The sequence below is a fragment of the Rhinolophus hipposideros genome, assembly GCF_964194185.1.
Source record: "Rhinolophus hipposideros genome assembly, chromosome: 15".
Classification (NCBI taxonomy): Eukaryota; Metazoa; Chordata; class Mammalia; order Chiroptera; family Rhinolophidae; genus Rhinolophus; species Rhinolophus hipposideros.
In genome coordinates this window covers 59,607,508-59,632,010 of record NC_138061.1, presented here as the reverse complement: position 1 = coordinate 59,632,010, position 24,503 = coordinate 59,607,508, and the positions used below count along the sequence as shown (strand labels likewise).

Here is a 24,503-nt window from a genome sequence, read left to right as displayed (position 1 = left end):
TTAGGAACTTTGTGTGGGTGCTGGACGGAGGAGGCTGAGTGGCCTCTTATTTCCACAGCACCTGGCATAGGGCATGGTCTACAAAGTAGTACTGTGGGAAGGCTGCCTCCTCTCACTCCACCTGGTTTTGCAAAATGACTGACCCGCCTCTGCTTTGTACACACTTCTTGTGAGTTATGTTTATGTGACCTGACTTTCTGCATCTGCAAAACTGAGAGGCAGATCCTGGTACACAGGCAACCCAGATGCTGTTCTCATGACCACGCCACTCCCAGCCCTGGGAGCCTGTCTGTTCTGCCTCAGCTCCATCCTTACCGCCTCTCCGGTGCCTTGGCAGCTGCCACCATCAGACCCTCTGTAGAGCCCTCGATCACCCTGCCAACCACCTCCATTTCTATCTAGGGCCACGGGTCCTACCCAAGTCTGTGTACCTGCCACACCTTGTCCCTTAAGTGTTGACTCTGTGGAGGTACAGATGTATATCCAGGGATGGGGGCCAGGGGGCGTCACACACTCAGATGCCCATGGTCTCCTCAGGGAGTGCATGAGCTGTGGCAGATGGGTGAGGGCATGCCCTGGGAGAAGGGCAGAGCTGCCCTGAGCTCTGCAAACTATCACCATGGACGAGGCTGGTGGGGCCTCCTCTCCAGACATCTGGCGTTTTAAATAAATCATCCTGATTTTTTAATGTTGGCATCTAAGCAACATGCAGCCGACTGGCTGTGGCTGGAGGGTGCAGTGAGCACCTAACATGCTAGGCAACGTTCTCGTCCTTTCTGCACAGTCAAGTCACCATGACTGTCGCCACATCTCACACTGGGAAATACACGCACAAGCAGAGCAAGTCACTCGTACCAGATCACCATTTGATAAGTGATGTCTGAATGCTGGCAGCCTGGGCTGAGCTTTCATAAGTAACCCTGAGCTTTTACCCCTTTCTGTGTAAGACGCCGAGTCCTTATAGTTCTGTTTTAATGAGCAGCTTCTGTGTGTGAAGAGTACACATCTCGTTCAAGCCTCACAACAGCCCTGTGGAGTCTATATTAAAACCTTATGTTAGGGATCAGGGACAGTGACTTTCCCAAGGTCTCTCAGCCTCCGTGTGGAGGACTAAGACCAACACGTAGGTCCATCTGGCTCCAAAGCCCCCCTCCTTCTGTGTAGCCTGGTTTCTCTCTGAGTCCTCTGCATCTGGCCATTGGGGATGGAGGGTGTGTGTCTGGAGCTTGGCTTCTGAGGCTGCAGGGCAGGGCTCCCGGGGCGGCCTCCCGCGTGGGTGTGGAGTTCAGTCCAGGGTGGCAGGGGTGGGCCTGGCTCTGAGCAGCCCCCCAGAGAGGCTCACTGTGCTCGATCCCGCTCACTTCTCTGTGGCGACAGGCACTGCCAGATTCTCCCGTGGACCATCTCACTGCCCAGAGCATAATTCACAGCGTTGATCGTGGGCACCATTTTGGCAATGAGAGCAGGCACCTGTTGCGGCAGAAACACCCAGAAACAAGGCTCAAAAGCCCCTGCTCCTCTCCCTGGTCCCACATGGCGACCCCAGCCCTCCCCCTTCCCCACGGCTGGACTGTGCTACGGCTAAGTCTTCCCTGACCAGCTCTCAGATGACGCTTAGGAACACATGCCTCCCCACGCACATCTCAGCCCCTGGTCCCAGAGGGCATGTTCACCATCTGGCTGTTTGTCCCTGTCATCTCACATGAGGCTTAGGCAATTCAAGCAGCAGCCCATGTGGCCTGGGTGACAAGCAAATTCCCAGTGGATTATGAGTGTTCAAAGGAAGAGAGAAGAGAGACTATCATTAGGCAGTGAAGCAAGAAAGAGAGATGGGTGAGACAGAGACACCGAGAGGGAGAAAGTTCCAGCTCTGGGTACTGGAGGTGTGTGTACCATCTGAAGCTTGGGGGAGATGGAGGTCACATCCATGATGGCTGCGTAGAGGTACAGGAGGGCATAGGGGCCCCAGCAGAGCAGCAGTGTCCTGGCTGGCCGAGTGGTGTTCACCTGGGGAGAAATCGTCACCCGAGGTAGGAACTGACTTGCTCCCGTGCCTGGCAGGTCCGTGCAGCCCAGGGACCATGCAGGCGCTCAGCAGAGCTGGGCAGTGTGACTGGCTGTGGGAAGATGTGAAGCCTATGGAGGAACTTGGGCCCTGATGGACCTTACTGTCCTTTATGACCCTACTTCCGTCATTTAAGCGTACTTGACCTCAGTCGCCTTGTCTGTAAAATGGCCTGATAATACCTGACTTAACCTAAAGGCAGGGGCTGGGGCAGATAATGAACTTCCTTTCTGGTCAAACCCTGGGCTCTGTGAGTGTAGCCGTGGGCATGAGGGTCCCCAGGCTGAACTGCCCTCACACCTCAGTCCCCAGACCACCTTGCCATCAGCAGCTGCAGCCACCTGGCTTGCCAATCTGTCCTGGGTTCAAAGGGGCTGCTTTCCACTGAGTGAGATAGAACCAGGGAGTAGGCAATGTGGTAGCACCTGGGGCCACAGAAGGGCGCAAGACGTGCAATCGAATTTCAGGATGAAAGTTGCCATGTTCTCTTCTGACACTTCTCACATTCTGACGCTAAAAATCAGTGCCTATTTTCTCTTGACTATGTCTTCCTTTAACAAAGAAGGTGACTTAAGCTGGCAGCCGACGTCCCTGGGCCAGTATGTGGCTACCCCTGCTGATGCTACCAGAATTGATGGTTTAAAGTCAACTCGGAAAAATGAAAAAAATCCGTGTGGCTGATTTGTCTTCTGGCTGATTGAACCTCCAATAAAGGTGGTGACTTGGAACACTCAGGCGGGGCTTGGAGGCGGTGATGAGCAGATGAGCATTGAGCTGGGAGCCTAGGATGCGATTCTGCACCCAGCACAGCCCTCATCCTCCTTCTGTGACCTCAGAATCACTGGGTCTCCAGCTAAAATAGATTTGTATAGTCTTTTTCCAATTCACAGAAAAAAAAATGTGGCAAATTAAGTGTCTCCACAACGAGAGGGTTTCTTTTATGCACCATGACTGACCACTTGGGTGGTGGAGTCCCCGCCCTGGGGTTGATCCAACTCTGCTGTTCTTAGTTGTGGCTTAGCTAACCTCTTTCAGCCTCAGTTTTCTAGTCTGTAACATAATCTTCCTTCCTCCGAGACTGGTTGCAAAATGCAATGATGTGATGCATATAAAGTACTATTCGTATCGTTTTTTAAAAAATCTTTGGTGCTTGTTATGACTCATCTGCTAGAGATTATCCAGGTGACAAAGTTAAAAGAAAATTGTGGCAAGGGAATATTAATGCAGGAATTCAGAAATGGTGAAGAGGGGCTTATTTTGAAGTATTGTTTTGCTTGGACAAATGTACTCATGGGTGTAATTTTATGTTATGGGTTAACAGCCTGTGCCTTGATTAAATTAAACATCTTGAAGTAATTCAAAAGCAGCATTTTAAAGGTATGTAATTTTGTGCCAAGTCTCACATCCCTGGGAAGAAGGAAATCTAACAGCATGGATGACGTCCGGAATGGGGCACCCTCACTCTCGGGGTTACTATGTCTGGGAACCCTGAGCAGTGCTGATCCTTCTTCCAGGTATCAGCGATTCCCAGCAATGAAAAGGACGGTGCATTCCTGCCGTAACACCCCAGCTCCATGACAGCTGGATTTTCTGGATTGTTTAAAACACAGAGAACCCCTAATTGCTGTCACATCATTCATGTTCCTTGGTGTCCCTGCGGGGGACAGAGACATTTCTCCAGCTCTAGGAGTTGGTCCTTACCTGGGGATGGGCAGTCTTCCGGAGTTTCTGCTCCATGAGCCGACAGGATGTGTGTGTGATGAAGAGGGGCAGGATAAAGTTGAAAAAGGCCATGGTGAAGAGGAAACTGGTGAAGTTTCTGCAGGCAGAGGGGGTACAGGAGTAAGGGTTGTCTCTCAGCGGTGACCAGCTGCCCTCAAAGGCCCATCAGCCTTTTCTCTGGATAGTCACATGGGAGGACTGCCCCATCAAACATGTGCTCAGAGTGTGGGTGCTCCTGGGCCCCAGCTGACCTCTCCTCAGAGCCAGGGAGCCACTAGTTCCCCCTAGAACTTGCCTTCAGGGGCCAGAGAGCTGAGATGAGGAAGAGTCCTCCTTCAACTCACTGTTGGGCAGTTGAAGTGCTATTCTTGCTCTGGGTATGTGCCCCAAGTATGGAGAATGGGACACTATCATTTGGGAAATGAGTTTACCAGATAGCGATGTCAGTGGACCAAGAGGAAGGAACATTCCAGGAGTGTTCCTGGCACAGGGATTTGAAAGGGGCCTGTGAATAACAAAGAGACTGGACATTGTGTCACTGAAGAAATTGTGGTCATGGGAGGTAGAAGGGCTGACCCTTTGTGAGGGGGATGCCATGTCACCTTGGTGCTGTCCATTAAGGATGGGTGGGAGGAAGAGCTGCCAGAACGACAGTACACAGCCTGGGGAAATACTTGCAGGGAGTGCTTTGGAGGGGCATTTGGCCCAGACCCAAGGTTCCTAAGTGGGTTTCACCTGAAAACCCTGTCATCGGGGGCAGATGCTTCATGAGTAAATGAGAGTAGACATGTGAAGCAGATGAATACAACATGGTTCTAGTGGAGCCTTGTGACCCCTCCCCAAGTCATCCCTTAATGGGTATCCCTAAGCCCTGGTCTCCCCAGAGCCCCATCGATAGGGCAGTACTAGACACATGCTCCATGATGGTGGGGCCGTTATGCATTCACCCGTGTCTCTCCAGGGCTTGGCCCGGGGACTGGCTCACAGCAAATACCCAGGGAATTCAGAGACCTGAACTATGCCAACGAGGTCTGTAACATTCAATGACTGTAACATTCTTTGAATCTATGGAACAAAGGACATGAGTTCTTGTAGAAACTAATAAAGCCAGAGCTGGGACAGCTGACTGTGCTGAAGACGGCAAAGGGGCCGTGAGGCTCAGTGACTTTTAGAACCAACACAGGCCAATGGCTCACTGAATGATGCCCCTTCTGGGGCTCAACTCTGAGCCCCAATTTGCACAACATTCCCATCACTTAGCCAGTGTGTAGAATAGCCTTTTCCCAGTCCCACCAACAACCTGCAAGTGGGTATCATGACTAAAGAGTTGACATTGTCTGGCAAATGCTGACATTCCCCCATTTGGATTTTCAGCTGTGATATTATTGTCTAAGGGCTCAAAGCCAAGATTCCCATGGAAGGGAGCCTCCCACCTTACCTGTCCCCCTTGGAGTAGTCCAGAGTGCAGCATGTCCCCAGGGGCTCATAGTCATAGTGGCCCCAACCAAGGAGGGGCAGTGCTGCCCAGAAGGCAGAAGACAGCCACACGAACAGCACCAAGGGCACAGCCATGTTCCATGGCAATCGGCTGCCTGCACGGACAGAGGGGGAGGATGGTTGAGACGAGGTGACAGCTATCAGAGTGAAAAAAAAATGGACTTAATGGTCATAGAGAATGGCCCTAAATCCTGGCTCTGATGCTTAATAGCTTAGGCAGACTAAGAGTTTCTCTGAGTCTCACTTTTCTTCTCCACAAAATAGCAATGATATCCCTGCTTCAAAGGATTGTTATGAACCATAAAAGAGATAATAGATGGGAAGGTCTCCTACTAGACACTCTATACCATCTTCTTTAGAGGACAGAGAGAAGGAAGGGTGGCAAAGATATAGGTGTGTTTCCCAAAGCCAAGTTAGGGAAGAAGCATGAACAGTGATTTAGGTGAAGGTCATGGAGGAAGAAGGTGGAGTCTGGACATACAACCATCCTCAGCTCTTGCTCAGAGACAGGCTACCCTCTCCGCTTCCTGGATACCTTCTGAGAACTCTCGACTTGAGGGTTGGGTCACCATCTCAGTGCCACTGGCATAGGTGGGGCCCTGACGTCCTTTGGTGTGACCAGTCCCACTAACCTGACCTCCTCCAGGATCCTCCACCCAAGCCCCTCACTGCCTCATCTAGCCCTTTCCATCCAGGTTCTTCCTGAATCTGGCTTCAGAATGCCTTTCCTAGATGCTGTCTCTGTCTATGGTATATGTTGTATTCCTTTGTAGGCAAGACCCCAGGATAGGGGACAGGACTCCAGCTGGGGTTTGATTAGCAGAGAAGAGCAGGTGTACAACCCCCCTCATCCTGAAACTTCACTTCCATTGACATAGTCCCAGATGGTGTCTGCTTGGATGTGCCCCCTTGCTATGGACTGAATGTTTACGTCTCCCTCCAAATTAATTTGTTCAAGTCCTAATCATCATATGATGGTATTTGGGGGTAGAACTTTGGGAGGTAATTAGGTCAGGAGAGTGGAGCCCCATGATGGGATTAGTGCCCTTATAGGAAGAGATTTGAGAGCGATAATCTCTCCTCCATGTGACGGCAAGAAGGCACCCATCTGCAAACCACAAAGAGAGTTCTCACCAGAACCCAATTGTGCTGGCACCCTTATCTTGGATTTCCAGCTTCCAGAACTGTGAGAGATAAATTTCTGTTGTTTAAGCCACACAGTCTACAATGTTTTGTTCTGGCAGTCCTAGCTCACCAAAACCACTCCCCCAACTGTGGGCACAATAATTAATATCCGTCTTGACCCATATATTGCATGAGTCTTTTTGCGTTGCAAACGGATGACCAAGGTGACACACCTAAAGTCATCCAGTAATGGAGTAGATGAGCTCGGGCCCATTTCTTCCCCTTCCTTGTTTGGTGCTGCCCCACCATGCCCTCCAGCACAGGAAGGGCTTTGATCTAGGGGTCCCTGGAACAGAGATGAATTGTTCTAGGTTGAGACAGAGAAGCCCGTTGCTCTCTGAGAAGGCGTACGCATGTGTGTGCTTGTGTGAGAGTCTGTGTGTGTGTGACAGTCCGAGAGAGTTTGGGGAATTGGGCTGGGCTAGTGGTGGGGGATGTGCTCCAAGGTCAAGGTGGATCAGGAAGGCTAACCTGCCAGAACAAAGGCGATTTTTTGGCTTGGAGAGAGACACGTGACCCGAGGGCTGGGTGTTGTGTGTGTGTCTGTGGCAAGGGCAGATCTGCAATTCCAGAGAAGCCATGTCCAGGGCTTCAGGCCACACGGATCATGGACCCCACAGTGGCCTCTGTGCCAGAAAAATCCACAGCTCTAAACTTGGAGTCCAGGAATCAAAGGGAGAGACTACCTCTGAAGTCACCCAGGCCATGCCCTGACTAGCTGTGTGGCCTTAGATGAGCTACTTAACTTCTCTGAGCCTCTGTTTCCCAGACTGCAAGCTGAGGGTTTGCTGTGAAGGTTAGCTGAGCCATGGCTCCCCAAAATTGGTTTGTATACCCTGGTGGTGAGTGGGATTCTAGAGGGTCTATGGGGGAGCCAGTGTTTTATTTTAACGTGTAGTAAAATTATAAGAATATTAAAGCTTTGATATCACAGATATTGTTTAGAACAAGACTAAAGCAGGTATTTAAACTTTTAAAAGTGAGTTACTTCTAAAAAACAAATATCGGGTAAATAACAGAGGAGGTGGTACACTGATATGGCCAATTATGAAGATGGTATTTGACAATATAGCTTGGAAAATCAAGAGTTAGACTGGTTTTTACGAAGCCCTGGCATGGTAGAGTCCCCCTCCCCACCATCTCTCTGCCCCCCAACAGTTCCTGTCTTCAAGGGCATTTTCTGTATTCCAAGGGCATTTTCTGTATCTCATTTGATTTTTTCAAAATAAAACTGAGATTGTTTACAAACATCATCCCGCAAACCTTAGGAAAGGCTAAGGTTCAGAGAGGATCCCTCATTCGCCTGAGGCCGCTACCAAGGCGCAGGCAGCCTTTCTAGCACGTGCAGCCCCCCAGCCTCCCGCCTTTCCCGAGTGCCCACTCCCTACCCTCATGCACACTCACCCCCACCCCCACACCCCTGAAGTGGGAAGCACGGAGCAGGCTTTGCTGTGACCACCCTCATTGCGTGGTGTCCTTCCACCCTGGGAGCCCAAACACTTACGGGTACAGTGGTCGTAGTAGCGCCCCCAGGCGATGGCTGCACTGCCGCAGATGCTGGCCAACGCGGTTGCAAAGCCCTGGAAGCCATGAGCCTGGCAGCCGTCTGGACCATAGGGCCAGTGCCTGTGGGAGACACTGGGCACCAGTGACCCCTCCCCTCTGTCCTTGCCCTCCTCGCACACCTGCCCAGCTTCAGCTTGGAGGGCAGCTTCCGGAATGTTGGCCCAGCTTTTCAGAAGAGGGTTTATGATCTTGTTTTCTTGCAAGGAAACTGGGGCCCTAGAGCTGAATTCACTGCGGTCAAGGGGTAGAGGCTGGTGCAAACTCTCCAGGCTCAGCACCAGGGCTGGAACAAAGGTCTCTCTGTGTGATCAGGTGCCTCCATCACAGGAAATGGAACACCCTGGTTGGGAAGAGAGCTCATGCCTTTATTCCATAGATGGGGAAACTGAGGCTCAGAGAGGAAAAGGTACTGAGCCAAGGTCACACAACAGATGAAGGCAAAGTCAGAGGGGAGACCCCAGGCCTCCCAACTCTTGATCCCATGGGCCAAGCAAGATTAAAAGTTTTAGTTGCCTCTTCCCCACCCTGGGAAGGGGCAGGAGGCAATCACAGCAAAGAACCCTCGTTAATTCAGACCCCACAGAGCATTCACATCCAGATGGGCTCCACCCTCCACCTGTAGTGCCTGGATGTTAAGCTCACTTAAGAAATCAATCTTATAAACACCTTCTGAGGCCATGAAGACCCTGACTTACACATAGGAGGTCTTAGACACTTGTCAAAATCCTGTTTGCTTTCACACATACTTATTTAGGGCTTCTTAGGTGACAAGTATTGTTTTAAATTACACTTAATAACAAGTCAATACTTCCAACCACCATATAAGTTAGGTAATAATATCCAATTTATAGAAGAAGCTAAGAGGGAGAAATAACAAAGCCAAGATTCAAATTTAGGCAACCTGGTTCCAGGACCCATGCTCACAATCCCTATAGCAGCTCCTGGATTCCAGAAATTGGCTATGCTTCTTAGAGGATAGTCTGGAATTCAGATTTAGCCTAGTTCAGCCTACACACCCTCTCCCTAGGGTCAGTTTTCTGTTGGAAAAACTGGAAGGAAGAATGCCTTCTGTAGGAAGAATGCCTCTCTCTGGTCTGGCTGCCCAGCGCCCAGAGGTCAGGCCCCAGGTAACAGCACAGTGTCCAGGGACTGGGTGGGGGCTGGTACCGGAGGAGGCTGGACATGGCTGCAATGAGGGCATTCAGGCTGATCCCACTGTCTGCCAGCGCCAAGCTCAGCACCAGCAGGTGGCCAGGGGTCCGCAGCTCCGGATTCTTGCAGAAAGAGAGGATGCTCCAGCCGTTGAGGCTGAGACCGATGAGAGCTGGAAGGAAGGTAGGGAGAGCTGCAGGCTTGCTTCCGGGCTGGTGAGGCTCACCTGGGGTCAGAACCAGGGACACGGGGTGGGCAGGGCCTCAGCAACCTGCCCCCCATTCCTTCCCACTCCGCAGTCCCCTCCGTGCAATTCATCAAACACCGATGAGGTGGGCTGGCCCTCAGACTGAAGGCTGTAAGACACACATCCCGCCCTCTACCACTCACAGTCTAAGGGGACACTGGCAAAGAAGAAAAGCAGTAAAGCACAACGCGGTTCGTGCTAGAACAATCATAATCACCGACGGCCGCTGAGCACTTATCACATGCAGCGCGGTGTCAGCACTTCATGCGGTCCTTTCATTCACTCTTCACCTGGATACTGTCCTGGGGAAACTGAGGCTTGGAGACACTACCAAACTGGCCCTAAGTACGCAGCTAGGAAGTGGTAGACATGGAAGTGGAACTCCAGTCTTTCAAATCCCAAATTGCCTTCTCTAAGTGCTGTGGAGCAACAACAGGGAGGGCCTCGGAGAGGAGGAGGCCTCGTAAGAGCTGGGAGGCGCCCAGGACACCAGGCAGTGAGGTCAACTTGAAGGGGGTGGTCTCAGGTGGCAGACAGCCCTGACACTGAATTTGAACTTGGTCGTTCCTCATGCTCTGAGCCTCAGCTTCTCCCATCTAAAGTGAGGAATGGGAAAGATCCTGTCTTCAAAACTGTGAACATTTACTAGGAGGGCAGGGGGCAGAAGAGCATTCTAGAAAGAGGAACAGCATGTGCAAAGACACACAGTGGTAAAATTTCAAGGCATGTTCGATGACCTAGAGGGATGCCAGATTGTAGGGCTCCCAGGAGTGAGGAAAAGGGGTTGGGGCCACCAGGACCAGCCTTGTAGCTGCCTCTCCCTCTCCACTGTCAGTTCTGATTGGGTGAGAAAATGTGCTAGTTATTTCTCTGGACCTACTCTGAACAAGGGCTGCATCCCCATCAGCTTAGTCTTGGGCTGGCCCAGCTCTGCGTTCTGCAGTCCAAGCTCTGGCCTCAGTGAGCTTCTTAGGGATTCTGGGTTGAGGTAGGTACCTCCTGGACGCAGGGTGCTCCTAGAATGGAAATGCTTACGACCGAGGGAATGGAAATATGGGGGCAGTAATGAGGGTGCTGGAGAGGCTGAAAGTGAATGAACTTCAATCCCCAAGGATCTATCTTAGTAGAACTTTATACCCACGATCCCATCTAACCTTCACCACCACCCACTTGGAATGTCAGGGCACTGAGGGCCAGAGAGCTCGAGTGACTTGGTTACAGTCACACAGGTGGCATAGCTGTCTGTCTCGAGAGCCTACTAGGGGCCTGTTCCTATACAAGATTCTTAGCAGGATTTCCAGGGAGTGGATTAAACTCCCCAGCTGGACGGATATGAAAAGACCTGAACCCTGTTTTTCGGTCATGCCCTGGGCAGATGTTCTCCTCTCAAAGTCCCTTTCTCCCTGACCTTTGCCAGGCTTCTCTCTCTTGGCTCCCAGCCTACAAATTGCATCCCACAGGTGCAGCCATCAGAAGCACCCATGGGTCCAGGCACAGAGTGGTATGATTTGGGAACCTCTCCATGCCAGCTTCACAGCTGAGGTCTGGTTTCTGGGAGCTCGCTGGGTCCCCACTCCACCCCAGGTCCTGCCTGGCTCACCTTCCACCAGCAGCACTATCCCCACAGCCAGCACCTCAAGTTCCCCGAATCCAGTGGGCAGGGACCTGGACTCGGCCATCCTCGCCTTCCTCCTGGCTGGCCCAGCTGTTCTCCCAGTTACCAAAGCCAGGCCCCTCCCTTTTAAAGGGCCATCCCATGTGCTGGCACAAGCAGGTGATTATGGGGCTCCTTCTTCCTGCCCCTCCTCCTTTGGCCCAAGAGGAAGGAACCCATTGAGCAGTTGGACAGTGCAGTCTTTGTGAAGCCAGAGTGGAGCCGTGTCTCATTCATTTCAGCTCTACCAGGCAGGATTAAGGATGCAGAGTCCAAATGTGTGGCTGACAGCTGAGTTAGAAAAGAGTTGCATAACCAAGGGAGGGGTGGGGAGCGAAAGGAGGGCTCTGAGCTGCAGCTGCACCAAAGAACAGGTTAGGAGTCAGGTCTCGCTGTGTTTGTAGGTGCTGAGTGCCTGTGTGCACGTGTGTACACACATGTGTGTCCACATGCTCGCGTGCATGTACTCACAAGCGAGGGGGAAAGGGTGATGGCTGAGTCGTCATCTACTGTCATAGAAAGAACCCCAACTGGACTAGAGACTGGGATTCTGGTTCTGAATGTGCCATTAATGAGTTGTGTGCCCTGGGGTGGGACCACTGTGGTCTTCTCTGCCTTCTTTGCAATGTTAGTATCTTTCTGCATGGTCTGTGTAAGTCTTAGAAGAATACGTCACGACGATGGCCTTCCAGACTGCACTTTCTGACTCCCATACAGCACTTCAGCTACACAAGCATCGAAGTCTGCCAAGGCTCTGGCTTGGGACAAAGGGGCTGCTGTCTTTTTGTAAGTGGCCCACTACCTACTGAGCTCTGGCTTCTGCAAGTGAGGTCCTGGAGCAAGTTATGCGGGGGCTGCTGGTGACATTTGCATCAGGAAACACTAATTTAGAATAATTTAGCTCATTTTGAGGTAAAGATACCAAAGCCCAGCGTGCTCTCAGCAATATAGCTAATGTTTATTGAGTGCTCACTAAGGCCAGGCACTGTGCTAACAGACCTTATCATTCCTACAACTCCATGAACTGGATAACGTCATATTTTTCATTTCCCGTGAACAAACTGAGGCTCAAAGTAGTTAAGAATGGGCCTGAGGTCACACACTAACTCACAAAAACACCTCAGCTCCTGTCCCCGGGGGCTTCTGGTCACGCAGTTAATTTTATTTCAGAACCGTTCATTTTCACGCCTTTCGTCTTGTCGTCCCCTCTTATATCCAAGCCTAAGCCCCTTGCAGGGCTGAGCTGATGTCCACAGCTTCCTGGAAGCCTTCCTTGATAACCCAGTTACTACAGAGGCTTCTCTGGCCTTTCCCAATTTCTATCTTGCATTACTGGTTAAAACATGTGTCAGGGTTTTTGCATGCGTATAAGATCACAAAAGACTTCAAGGGAAAAGAAAAGCAGGACAGGGCTGAGAATCAAGGGTGGTGATCAGCTACATAAGACAGTCGGGAAAGCATTCTCACGAGGAGGAAGGACAGGCAGAGATGTGGAAATGGGCCGGGCGGCCTTTGGTTTGGGGAGGAGGAGGTAGAAGTGGGAAGCAGTAAGAAAATCATACTGGCTGGACTGGGAGAGAGGAAGGGATGTGAGCCACCATTTTCTGGAAAACAATGTTGTCAAAAAGGCCTGTCCCAGAGCCGGGCATTTCATGTGTGCACCAGGCCCCAGATATCCACCATGGTCACAACTCACTAGTCTAGGCCTGCCTGGGCCATGAGCGTGAGGGACTGGGGAAACTTCTGGAAAAGCCAAAGGAACCAGATAGGGCATGCTGGTCCAGAGAGCAAAGCCTTGGTGTCAAATGTGAAGAATGAATGAGTGAAAGGTGGTGTCTATGATGGGATGAGATTGGGTATGGGGACAATCAGCAAAAACCGAACGAATGAACTTTCTCCCCAAACTCTCTGAGATCCTGCTCTGGGACCCTCCTCAGAGTATGATGAGTTGAGTGAGCAGAGGGACGCTCTCTGCCTCACATGCAGACATGTCGTGCCTTCCGCCTTGGTGGCGACGGCCAGAGGGCTTGGCTCAGATGGCAGAGTTCTGAGACTGGTTGTCTACAGGGCATTCGGATAAGCAGCTGTTTGCCTGGCAGGCTGGGTGAGTTCATGCGTCCATGGGAGATACTTCTGAGGTCTCTCCGAAATATCTGCATCTTCCTAACTCCTCCATGAACAGCTAATTGTAAGGGCCAATGAAAGTGGGTCCTTACTACTCATGAGAGAGCTTCAGCTCCCACAGGCTATCAATGTCTGGGAAATGGGTTGTTTAATTTTCATAAATATCCTAAGTAAAGTAACATTCGACAAATGAGGACACAGAAGTGAAGAGGGACCGTGTGACTTATCGAAGATCACAGCCCATAAATAGAAGAGCTGGGATTTGAACCTAGGCAGCATGGCCCCAGAGCTTGGGCTCTTTCTAATGCCTTCACTGCCTTGATCTCACTGCTTTTACACTACAAAATAGTGTCACAGGAAAGAATTTCCAATGGTCCTTATCAGAGGCCATAGTCTATCTTCATGTGCTCTGAGCCCAGGAACGCTGGCAGGTCCGTGATACCCACAGCCTGGATGGTAGGGGGTGGCTTTGCAGGTGGACAGCCCAGCTGGCCTGTCCAGCAGACATTTGCCCCTGGGTGACTGGCCACTTGCCCCACCTTATTGTGCCATGGCCTCTCTGGGCCCAGGGCTGTTACTACACAGGGTACCCCCCACCCCCACCCTCAGGACTGGGTGATTCCAGGAAGCAATAAGCTGCTGAGCGCTGTGGCTGGGGGAGCTTCCCTCCCTAATCCCCAGCCTGTCCGTGTTTATCTATGTGGGGGTGTGGGGGATGGGGGAGGAGCCAGTGGGCAGCTGCTGGGCTTGCTGGGCCAGCAGGACAGAGCAGTCCAGGGACAGACCCCCACCTGGGCTACAGGGGAGCCAGGAGCCATGAGGGTGGCAGTGGGCGTGCTCTGGCTCCTGGTCCTCGGGGGGTCCCCCCAGGCCCTGGGCTCCTGTCCCTCTCTGTGCAGCTGCAGCCTCCACATCCTGGGTGATGGCAGCAAGGCCAGGTATGGCACCAGGGGAGTGGGATGGTAGCCCAGCCCCCATCGCTGTACCAGCTAGGCTGGGGTGGGAGGATTGGATGCAGGGCCCTCAGAGTGTGGCCAGGTGAGACCTCCATCTCCCTGGCTCTCGAGGCCCAGGGGTCCTGTGGGGCTGGTCTGCACTGCATTATTGTTCAGCCAGCAGGGCGTGGTTCTGCCTGGGAGGTACCAGGTACCCTTACACATGGGGGTGGGGGTGGGGCACAGGTGTGCCAGCTGCAGGAAACCCTTCCTGAGTTCTCCAGGATCCTGGTGGAGAGGAACCTCCCTAAGGGCCCAGGAAGTCTCCCCCTTACCTCTTTCGTTTCCCTTCCTTCCTTCTTTCCATCTTTCCTACCATCCTTCCTTCATTCCTTCCTTCCTTCTACTCCATTACCCTCTCATGTCTCCCCAACCTCTTCTTTCCCAGGTCTCTCCCATTTGCTTACCTCACCTCCCAGGTGGGGGTACCCCATCAGAGCCCAAGTATTTCTTACCCCCCTACCCAGGATGGGACCACCTGCCTCCTCATACTCTCCCTCTTTGGGTCGCCTCTGGCACAGCCCCCAAGAGCCTCAGCCACAACCCTTTCCTCGGGGCTTTCTGAAAAGCCCGGACTGCCCATTCTATTGCAGACAAGTGCCCCTCACTCTTCAGTCTTTCTTTGACTCTCTGCACCCCCCATCTGAACCCTGAGAGTACCTCCATTCTTTCTTTCTTCCTTGCCCCCCATCGTGACGTTCCCAAGCCACTGGGGATTATGTACCCTACTTCTTCCTCCATGACTCATTCCCTCTTTCTCTTCAGCTGTCTTGAAATCTTTCCTCTGACCTCTGCAGCTTATCCATCAACGACCACCACATTTCCCAACTTGCTCAAAAATTTCAGCCCCTGGTTCAGGGCCTTTCTTTCCCACCATCTTTCCAACTTTCTGAAATTCCAGCCTCCCTTTCTCCCTTGTCTTACATAGGTGTTGGGGAGCCACTGATGATTTCTGATCGGGGCAGCAATGTTATCAGTGCAACTCTTTCAATGATCCTGGGAATGGGTGATTAGTTGATTGGGTATGAGAGGTGGCATGAGAGATTGGGTATGAGAGAAAAGGGAGAGGCACCCCCATGTTGGGTACAATATGATCTCAAGACCAGGAAGAACTCCGTTTTGGGCCCAAATCTCTGATATTTCCACTCCTATAAATCATCAGAGGGATGGATCCTCTCCCCAGCAGAAGCCAGGGCTGAGCCCTGAGCAGGCCAGGAAATAGCCTGTGGCCAAGGACAGTGTGACAGAGTGATGAAGAGCCTCCCCTGTCGCCCATAGAGAGCACAGGGCTCAACGCCATGCAGCATCAGTGGCAGGTCTGGTCCCAGGACCCAGGGCTACAGCTCCACTTCCAGAACTGTCCTCACTGGTGATGCTGTCATGGAAGGACCAGGGGAGGGTTGCTGGTAGCAGTTTAGCTTCAGGATGGAAAATGACATGCGAAAGGCAGTTTCCAGGTCCCCTAATGTCAGCCTGTGCCATCCTTCTTCTGCAGCCAGAGTTCTTACCATCAGTCTACCTGCCTGACGGTCCATGGCTGATACGCACCAGCCCACGTGCATGGAGTGTGCTTTGAGGGGAATGAGGCCATGAAAGGCTGTCGCTGGCCCTGAGGTCCCCGATGGCCATAGGCACAGAGTATGCAGTCAGACTAAGGTTCCTTCGGTCTCAGACATTTTCCTCAGCCCATGTCTGACCACGGCCTCTCAGAGTGCCCAGCCCTCACTTCTGAGCAGCTGGGGTGACCTGCCCATTCTCCACACTCCCACAATCACAAACAGAGCGTGTGATCCTGTGGGAACTGGGATTATGGGAGCGGGGCACAGTCTAGGCATTTGGACAGCTGTGTCACCACATTCTTTGCACCCATTGTGCCCGACCAAGAATTGTGCTGGGTTCTTATTGGTTTCCTTGATCCCTCCCTTGACCATTTTCTTGCCCTTCCAAGACTTGTTTTCCCATCAACTCTTTCCCCCCACCTACATCCAGACCCTTCTCCTTGTAACACCCAAGCCTCTTTATCATTGAAAATATCATTGCCTCCAATGCCCCTTCTTCCTTGAGTAGATTATAAGCTGTACGGGGACAGGGGCTGTGAGTTTGATAGTCTTCTGAATCTTCACAGCACCCGTCACTCAGTAGGGTTCCATGTATATTTGAAGAATACGAGTAGGTGAAAATGTGTCTCTTGTGGGCATTGGTGACAAGAGAAAAGAAGCCCAGCCCAAACAGAGCGTGTGATCCTGTGGGAACTGGGATTATGGGAGCGGGGCACAGTCTAGGCATTTGGACAGCTGTGATACTGGGAGCAGAGTATGGGAGCCAGGCTGATGGATGCTGGTGGAGTGTGGGTGTTACCAGGAAGGCCTGATATGAGCACTATGTTATTATATTACAAGAGCACAACCTCCTTTAGCAAAGGAAAACATGACCACCACCCCACAACCACTCCAGTGTGAGCAGAGAAGTCCACCAGATGAAACTGGGGCTGCACGAGGGCTGGGTCTCTCATGTCCAGCCTTTTAAGTTTTCTTCTTGAGAATCCTTCCCATTTTACCTGGTGTGCTGCTCTCTGTGATAGCATATGACATGGTCCTGAACTGTAGGCTCCTTGAGGGCAGGGCTGCTTCCTATTATCTCCCTATCCTCTGTTTTAGTACCAAACTTCATAGAACAAGGATTAAGACGTCACATCTTGCATAGAAGGTGCCTTGGAAAGTGCTGGTAAGACTGACGCAATCTATCAGCAGTGCTGGGATTCAGAAATTTACAAGAGTGGTCAATAGCACTGGGGTCCTACTGGTGACAGATATGCAGAGCTGGTACACACATGACCTCATGTAAAGCCCCAAACTGCCCTGTGACGTGGAGTCTGCTATTACAGTAGGAAAATAGAGATTACGTAATATACTCAAGCCACAAAGCCAGCAATGAGCCCAGATGCGAATTCAACTGCGGGGCTGCCAAGTCCCAGCTCTTAAACACCTTACACCTCTCATGTTCCCTCATCAGGAGAGGGTTGAGGCGCCCTGTGTATGGCTTCCATTTATATATATATATATATATATATATATATATATATATATATATATATATATATATATACATATATATATATATATATATATACACACGTATATGTATGTATGTATTTTAAAAGAAGAAAAGACAAAACGGTTACAAAAACTGAGCTAGAATTTATAAAATGAATGCTTTTAACACATGTATGCAATGGGACAATGCACAAGATGATCTCAGTATTTATGAACATTGTTCATTCTCACTGCATTGCAGGCAGTGTGGGTTGTAATGTGACATAAGAGCTTAAGCTTGAGGTCCTTTCCGCCAGTGACCAAGACGAAACGGGACCCTGAGAAAGGCTATGAAAGCAAGAACCCCCTGGAGAGAAAACAGGAGACTGCTTGTCCCCAGTCCATCTCCAGGGCCCAGCACAGCTGGGAGCCTGGGTTTGGTGCCTTGTGTTCCCGTGCAGACCAGCAGGCCTCTGGAGGGGAGGTAGGGGAAGTGGGGATCTCTGACCCGACAGGACCCTTTCTCAAATACCCCTCATTTCTGTGACCAGGACAGTGGTCTGCAACGACCCTGAGATGACTCTGCCCCCAGCGTCTGTCCCTCCGGACACCTCTAGACTGTGCCTCGAGCGGACAGCCATTCGCAGGGTGCCCGGGGAGGCCTTCAGGCTGCTGGGCCGCCTGGAGCAGCTGTGGCTGCCCTACAACGCCCTCAGCGACCTCAGCGCCCTCATGCTGCGGGGCCTGCGCCGCCTGCGCGAGCTTCGCCTGCCAGGCAACCGCCTGGCCGCCTTCCCTTGGGCGGCGCTCAGGGACGCCCCCCAGCTGCGGCTGCTGGACCTGCAGGCCAACCGCCTCTCGGCGCTGCCTCCCGAGGCCGCGCGCTTCCTGGGGAACCTCACCTTTCTGGACGTCTCCAGTAACCAGCTGATGAGGCTCCCGCAGGAGCTGCTGGCCACCTGGGCTCAACTGCAGACCCGGCCCTTCCTTCCCGGCCACCATGCCAGGGTGGTCCTAGGTAAGAGGTGGCATCCTTCACTTGGAACTTGCCTTGGGGTCTTAGGCTACCAGAGCCTCTCTGAGTTTCAATTCTTTACCTGGAAAATAGAAATCACACCTGCCTTCTGGGTTTGAGTGAAGACTGAATGAGAGGCACATATTGACAGGTTTAGGAACTCAAGTGCCCAGTCAGACTGCAGCAGTTCAAATCCCAGCTCTGCTTCTCAACTAGCTGTGTGTGTCTGGTTTCCTTTTGTAGAGAGGATGATAAAAATATCTGTCTCAAAAGGTTAGTGTTGTGGGTGTAAAGGCAGTGCTTAGTACACAGCAGACACATGTGGCAGGCACAGCGATTCGCCACCCAGCTTGGATTGGCTGCTCAGCTTCTGGAGGTGCTGTCAGCAGCAGCCTTCAGCTGTCAGCCTCGTCAGGGAAAGCTTCAGCTACGGAGCAGCCTTGCCCAAGGCCACACCCTTTCTGGGGACAGTTTCCATCCAAAGGCCTAGCTGGTGTGAATCTAAAACCCCAGCCACTTGGGACTACTCTGATGGGCTATTTCAACTCCAGAGCCCCCAGGGATTTACCAGGCCTGCATCACAGCTCCATCTGTCTCTCCCGCTTTCTTCCTTTCCGTAATAAACCTGCTGCATGCTAATCATCTCAGTCTCCTCCAGGGAACTGAACTTTCAAAAGCATGTGGATCTCCCTCCCCCATGAGAGATTCCTTTGAGCAGTCGGTACACGGGTCCTTCTGTACCCTTTGCTAATTGGTCAGTTCTTACTGGCCATCAGCATTAGTGTGGCACTGAGGAGTCCGCAAAACTCCCCCTTACCCCCTCATTGAACTTGACCCCCACCATATCTCAGGGGTAGATAGTGCAACTACAATGCTCTTTGTTTTATGGATGAACGCACATTAGTAAGAGGAGGGTTTGGGCCTCAAGCTCCTGTCATCCAGCTGATTCGCTTTCCCCTGTCCTATGAGTGGGTGGGAACCACAGCGGGAGGTAGAGAGGTGAGGTGGGTGGTATCAGAAGAGATGCCTCCTGGCAGGGTGTGGGCCTGGAGGCTGACTTGGCTCAGATGGGGTTCAGCACTGGGGGCTGGAACAATCTTAGAGTGGTTTGGGGCAGCTCCTGCCCTGAGGCCCAGGAGAGTCTCTCAAGAAGGGACTATTTGGGAGCCTCTCCTCCTGGAAGCAGGGCAGGGAACAGCAAGCCCCATTCCAGCTCCATTCGCCCTACAGACTTTCTCACCCGATAAAGGACATTATCTAGGGAAGTACTAATATGGAAAAAATATTGTTGTTTATTTGAAAATCAAGTTTAACTGAGTGTTCCCCTTGCCCCAAATCTGGTAACTCTATTCCAACAACCATGTCAGGCAGCCAGGGCAAGGGGTGTTGACCCAGTGTGACAAATAAGGAAAATGAGAGACCTTGTAAGTCACACAATCAGGAGACAGCCCCTGAGACTCAGTTTCCCAAAGAAGAATTGAATGGGTTATACCAACTGGCCCCTCTCTTCAATTCTGTCCTGTTCCTAACCAACAAATGGCCTACCAGGTAAACCAGATCTTTTCCTGCCCAAGGCACCTGCTTGGCCCAGAGGGTGACAGATGGGGACATAACTGATTCTGAAAAATTAGTTTTAATTTTAATTATGCAACTCACACATGACTATATGTAAACATTTAAAATATTACAGAAAAAGCTGAAGATTCTTTTGTCCCCTCTTCTGTTTCTATAATAGTTCCGTCTCCCCTTCCTAAAACATAGCCACGATTGTGTTTATTTGCATGTTCCCTATCTACATACATGCACTTGGAAATTTTACCTGTGTGTTTTACATAAAATTTTATCATATTGTATATATCAACCAATACTAACTTTTCACCCAGTATAGTATGTCTTGGAGATCGTTGTTAGTTACTACAAATGGGTCAATTTCATATTTTAAGACTAATGCATAATATTCCATAGTGTAGTTATACTACAGTTATATTACAGTTTATTTAGCCATTTCCCCTTTAATGGACCTTTAGGTTGTTTTCATTATTTTGTTAACACCGATGATGTCACAGAGAATATTCTTAACAACACAGCCTGGAGCATGCAGACAAATGTTTCTCTAGGATAGGAACTGAGAAGTAGAATTGCAGGTCATGGAGTGTGCATATTAGATATTATAATATCAATCTGATGGTCTCTAACATGGGTGGGCCAATTCTCACCTCCACCAGTAGTGTGTGAGCCACCCATGTGTGTGTTCACTCTGCAAGTTTATCTGGGTGCCTTTGAATGTGTGGGCAAACTTCTAGGTGCTGGGGATGCAGCAGTGAGCGAAACAGATTAAAAATCTATTCCCTCTTGAAGCTAGCAATTAAAATGGCCAAAATGTTATCTTTTGCCAATCTGCTGGAGAATGTTTCACTGCCTTTACTTTGCCTTTTGCATTCATTCTTTGGGGACTCTTTGTGATGGTTGAAAGCCAGATAGCTCACCAGCAGAGCCAGATGGTGATCAACCTTGGGGTGCAGATGTACTGTTACATGTATTTAACTGGTGGTACAGGGTAGCAGCCACCAGTAGGATGGGGTAGGAGGTGGGAGAAGGGACTGGCACCTCCCAGCTGGTGCTCACAAGGACTGGAGAGTCACAAATATGCAGCAGATCTGAATCGGCCTCCCCAGCCCTTGACACTCCCCCTTCCAAATATATTAAGTACACACATGTGAATGTATAAGATGCCATTGCTTATTAGACACACTATCAAACTGAATAACAGTTGTTGGTGGATAAAAAGGACATCACACTAAGTGCATTCATGTTTCATTGCAAAAATGCAAGCATGTAAAATGAATTGTGTCTTAGAATTGAGGACACGATACCCCTCTATCTGTTAACGATTCTTTGACAAGGTCATTACAGCGACCTGCTTCCAGCTTTATAAAGATGCTCAGTTTTAAATTACAAGGGCTGAGATATGACATGAGATTTAATTTCCTGGCCTCTTCACTCCTCTTCTCACCCCCTTTGAGCCTGTGTCAAAGGGATCACGGCTCAGAACAGCCACTCTCATTGCTGGAGTGATGATGAAAGTGCCATTTATACTGGGAGGACAGGGGTAAAGGGAAGGGTCATAAGCATTTCTAGAAAACGGTTTTGGCATAGTTCAATTATTGCAGGAATTCTCACTGCCTGGCCAGCAGCCTGAAAGGGTCAGTCTAAGAATGGCAGGAGTCATTGCTATTTTTGTCAGTACGCTGTATGGCCTACCCAGTGCTTAATGTGATTTTTCTTTATTTATACTTATGACAACCCTGAAGGGGAAGTAATGCTATTATTCAAGATGAAGAACCAGGCTTAAGGTTGCACAGCTAGCAAGGCAAGGAGCTGGGCCCGGAGGCCAGTTCTGCTGACTCTGCTGATTCAGGACCAGCCTTGTCCTCCCTGAGGGGGAAGGGGACCTGGGCCTGGGGATCTGAATAACTGGGGCTCACCTCTTGCCTTCCCTCTCACCCCTGCAGGGCTGCAGGACAATCCCTGGGTGTGTGACTGCCGACTCTATGACCTAGTCCATTTCCTGGAAAGCTGGGCCCCAAACCTGGCCTTCATAGATGCCAGGCTGAGGTGTGCCAGCCCTCGCAGCCTGGCTGGAGTGGCCTTCAACCAGCTGGAACTGAGGAAGTGCCAGAGTCCAGAGCTTCACCCAGGGGTGGCCAACGTCACTTCTCCTTTGGGCAACACAGTACTGCTACGTTGTGGTGCCACTGGGGTACCTGGGCCCGAGATGAGCTGGAGGAGGACCAATGGCCACCCACTCAATGGCACAGGTGTGTAAGCTACAGGGGCTGTTGTGTTGACAGCCTAGACGGGGGGTGGGGGGTCACTGTCCCAAATGGGCTGAGTCAGGTTTGCCAAGGAGAGGGAGGCAATCTAATCAAGGCTGTTTACTCCCATTGTGTTGAGTGGAGTTGGCCAGGCTCCACCCACCGGTATGGCATGGGGACAGTGGCTTCTATGATGACAATGGCTCCTAATCTGTCCTATCATACTCCACCAGCCACTGTCAGAGGCTCAGGGCCCACCCTGAGGGGAACAAAATGCTAACATTTTGGTAGAAGATACTCTCTCACTGTATTTCATATTTGTAGTAAGTTTCCCAGTTTTAAATATTAAGCCGGTGTCACTAGTGACACTGAGTGACACGAGTGACACTAATGACATGAGTTACCATTTATTGAGCTCTTCATGTATTAAGTGTATTATGCACTTAATGTCATTGAGCTTTAAAGAACAATTTGAGTATCCTTCCTATTTTGCATGCAAGAAAACTAAAGCTCTGAGAGGCTAAATGCTTGGCCCACGTCACACAGCTCCTATGTGGAGGAGCTGGGAGTCTAATCTAATCTCCCAATCTGGCCAACTCCACAACGTGTGCTTTTTCAGCTGTGTGGTCAGAAACGGTTCATCTCTGGCACTGGGTGGGAGGGGAGTTGAAAAGGAACAATTTCTTAGCAACTGACCAGAAAAGCTCATGTCCCTCCCAGCTTTCTTTTGTGTCTCCCTCAACTAGATTGGCAAGCATTGCTCTAGGTTTATGGGTTGGAAATCAATTAACAAGCAAAATTGTATAAGGAGCTCCATATCTAAAACAAAGTGGAAAATGCTCTGATTGAAGTGGTCGTGGGGCTGGGCAGGGGTGGGCAGAGCCCTTACATTTGGACCTCTGCCTCATGCCTACCCTGACCCACCTTATCCCCAAGCACCTGAAGGGTCAGCTCTTAAGAACTCCAAGGCCCTGAAGAACACAGTTTGAACATATCACACTTAGTAGGCACATGATTCCTAGCCTCTGCCTCAGCCTGGGGCTTCAGGGATGCCCCATACTTGAGTCCAAGTGATCTCAATCCCCTTAGCTAGTCTAAGGGAAGTTGAATGATTCCCAGTGTTTTCTCGGGATGACAGGGTCTTCAGCACTCCAGGGGCTGTGAACTTGGCCCTGGAAGGAGGGTTGGGGTAGATGGGCCCATTCATTCTTCCACATATGCCTCTTCCCCCAGTGCACCAGGAAGTCTCCAGTGACGGCACACGCTGGACTCTGCTGGGCCTGCCAGCTGTGTCCCACCTGGACTCTGGAGACTACGTCTGCCAGGCCAAAAACTTCCTGGGAGCCTCCGAGACTCTTATCTCCCTGGTCATCACTGAGCCCCGGACTTCCTCAGAACATGGTGGCAACCCAGGGGCACTGTGGGCAAGGACAGGCGAGGGGGTGGAAGCTGCTGCATACAGCAACAAGCTGGTGGCCAGGCATGTCCCCCATATCCCTGAGCCTGCCGTCCTGGCCACTGGGACCCCTGTGCCCCACATGAAGGAGGAGCTGACCCTGCAGCACTTCCAGATAGGTGCCACAGGACAGCGCTCAGATGAGCAGGCAAGACCCCAGGAGGCCCGGATGGTGAGGTCTCTCAAGGTGGTGGGGAACACTTACCAGAGTGTGACCTTGGTGTGGAAGGCCCCCCAGGCTGGGAACATAACTGCCTTCAGTGCCCTCTATGCAGTCTTTGGGCAGCGTGACATGCGGAGGGTGGTTTTGCAGCCCGGGAAGACCAGTGTCACCATCCATGGGCTGGTGCCCAAGACCAAGTATGTGGCATGCGTGTGTGTGCGGGGCCAGGTGCCCCGGAAGGAGCAGTGCGTCATCTTCTCCACCGACGAGGTGGTGAACGCCGAGGCCACTCAAAGCCTCATCAATGTGGTGGTGATGAGTGTGGCCGCTGTCATTGCCCTGCCCCTCACGCTGCTCATCTGCTGCGGGGCTCTCCAGAGGCGCTGCCGCAAGTGCCGCACTACGGGTGCCACCGAGGCCACAGGTGCTTATGTCCACCTGGAGAGGCTGGGTCACAGCGAGGACGGCTTGGAGGAGCTGTCCCGGCACAGCCTCAGTGAGGCTGACAGGCTCCTCTCGGCCTGTTCCAGCCTGGACTCTCAGCTCTTGGGGCTCAGGGGGGGCAGACAGATCAATGAGTACTTCTGCTGAGGGCCCCCCCCATGCACACAGATGCCCACACACCTGCTTCGACCACTCCCTTCTATTCCCACACGCTCACTCTGACACCCGAGTCCACGTTCACCCACTCTTACTCACCTGGTTACCTGCTTACCACATACGTACACACAATGGCAAAAATAACAGCAGTCAACACTTAATAAGCACTTAGTATGTGCTAAAGAGTGTTCTAAGTGCTTTATATGCAATAACTC

At 51.3% G+C, this 24,503-nt stretch overlaps 2 protein-coding genes across 3 annotated transcripts; one reads left to right on the top strand and one right to left on the bottom strand.

The window, feature by feature from the left end:
* Window positions 1-1,338: 1,338 nt before the first annotated feature.
* On the bottom strand, window positions 1,339-11,113 carry RGR (retinal G protein coupled receptor; the record flags this gene model as incomplete). 2 transcript variants are annotated; one of them, XM_081074598.1, is made up of 7 exons in its annotated part: window positions 1,339-1,470; window positions 1,894-2,007; window positions 3,767-3,884; window positions 5,226-5,375; window positions 7,970-8,107; window positions 9,203-9,359; window positions 11,035-11,113. In XM_081074598.1, the coding sequence occupies 7 exons, from the start codon at window positions 11,111-11,113 to the stop codon at window positions 1,339-1,341; spliced, it is 888 nt and encodes a 295-aa protein (XP_080930724.1). The 2 variants fall into 2 exon arrangements, with proteins under 2 accessions (XP_080930724.1, XP_080930725.1); XM_081074599.1 differs by having other exon boundaries at window positions 7,970-8,095.
* Window positions 11,114-14,028: 2,915 nt separating this feature from the next.
* LRIT1 (leucine rich repeat, Ig-like and transmembrane domains 1) lies at window positions 14,029-24,279 on the top strand (the record flags this gene model as incomplete). Its single annotated transcript, XM_081074759.1, has 4 exons — window positions 14,029-14,150; window positions 17,791-18,257; window positions 21,767-22,072; window positions 23,303-24,279. The coding sequence occupies 4 exons, from the start codon at window positions 14,029-14,031 to the stop codon at window positions 24,277-24,279; spliced, it is 1,872 nt and encodes a 623-aa protein (XP_080930885.1).
* Window positions 24,280-24,503: the final 224 nt, after the last annotated feature.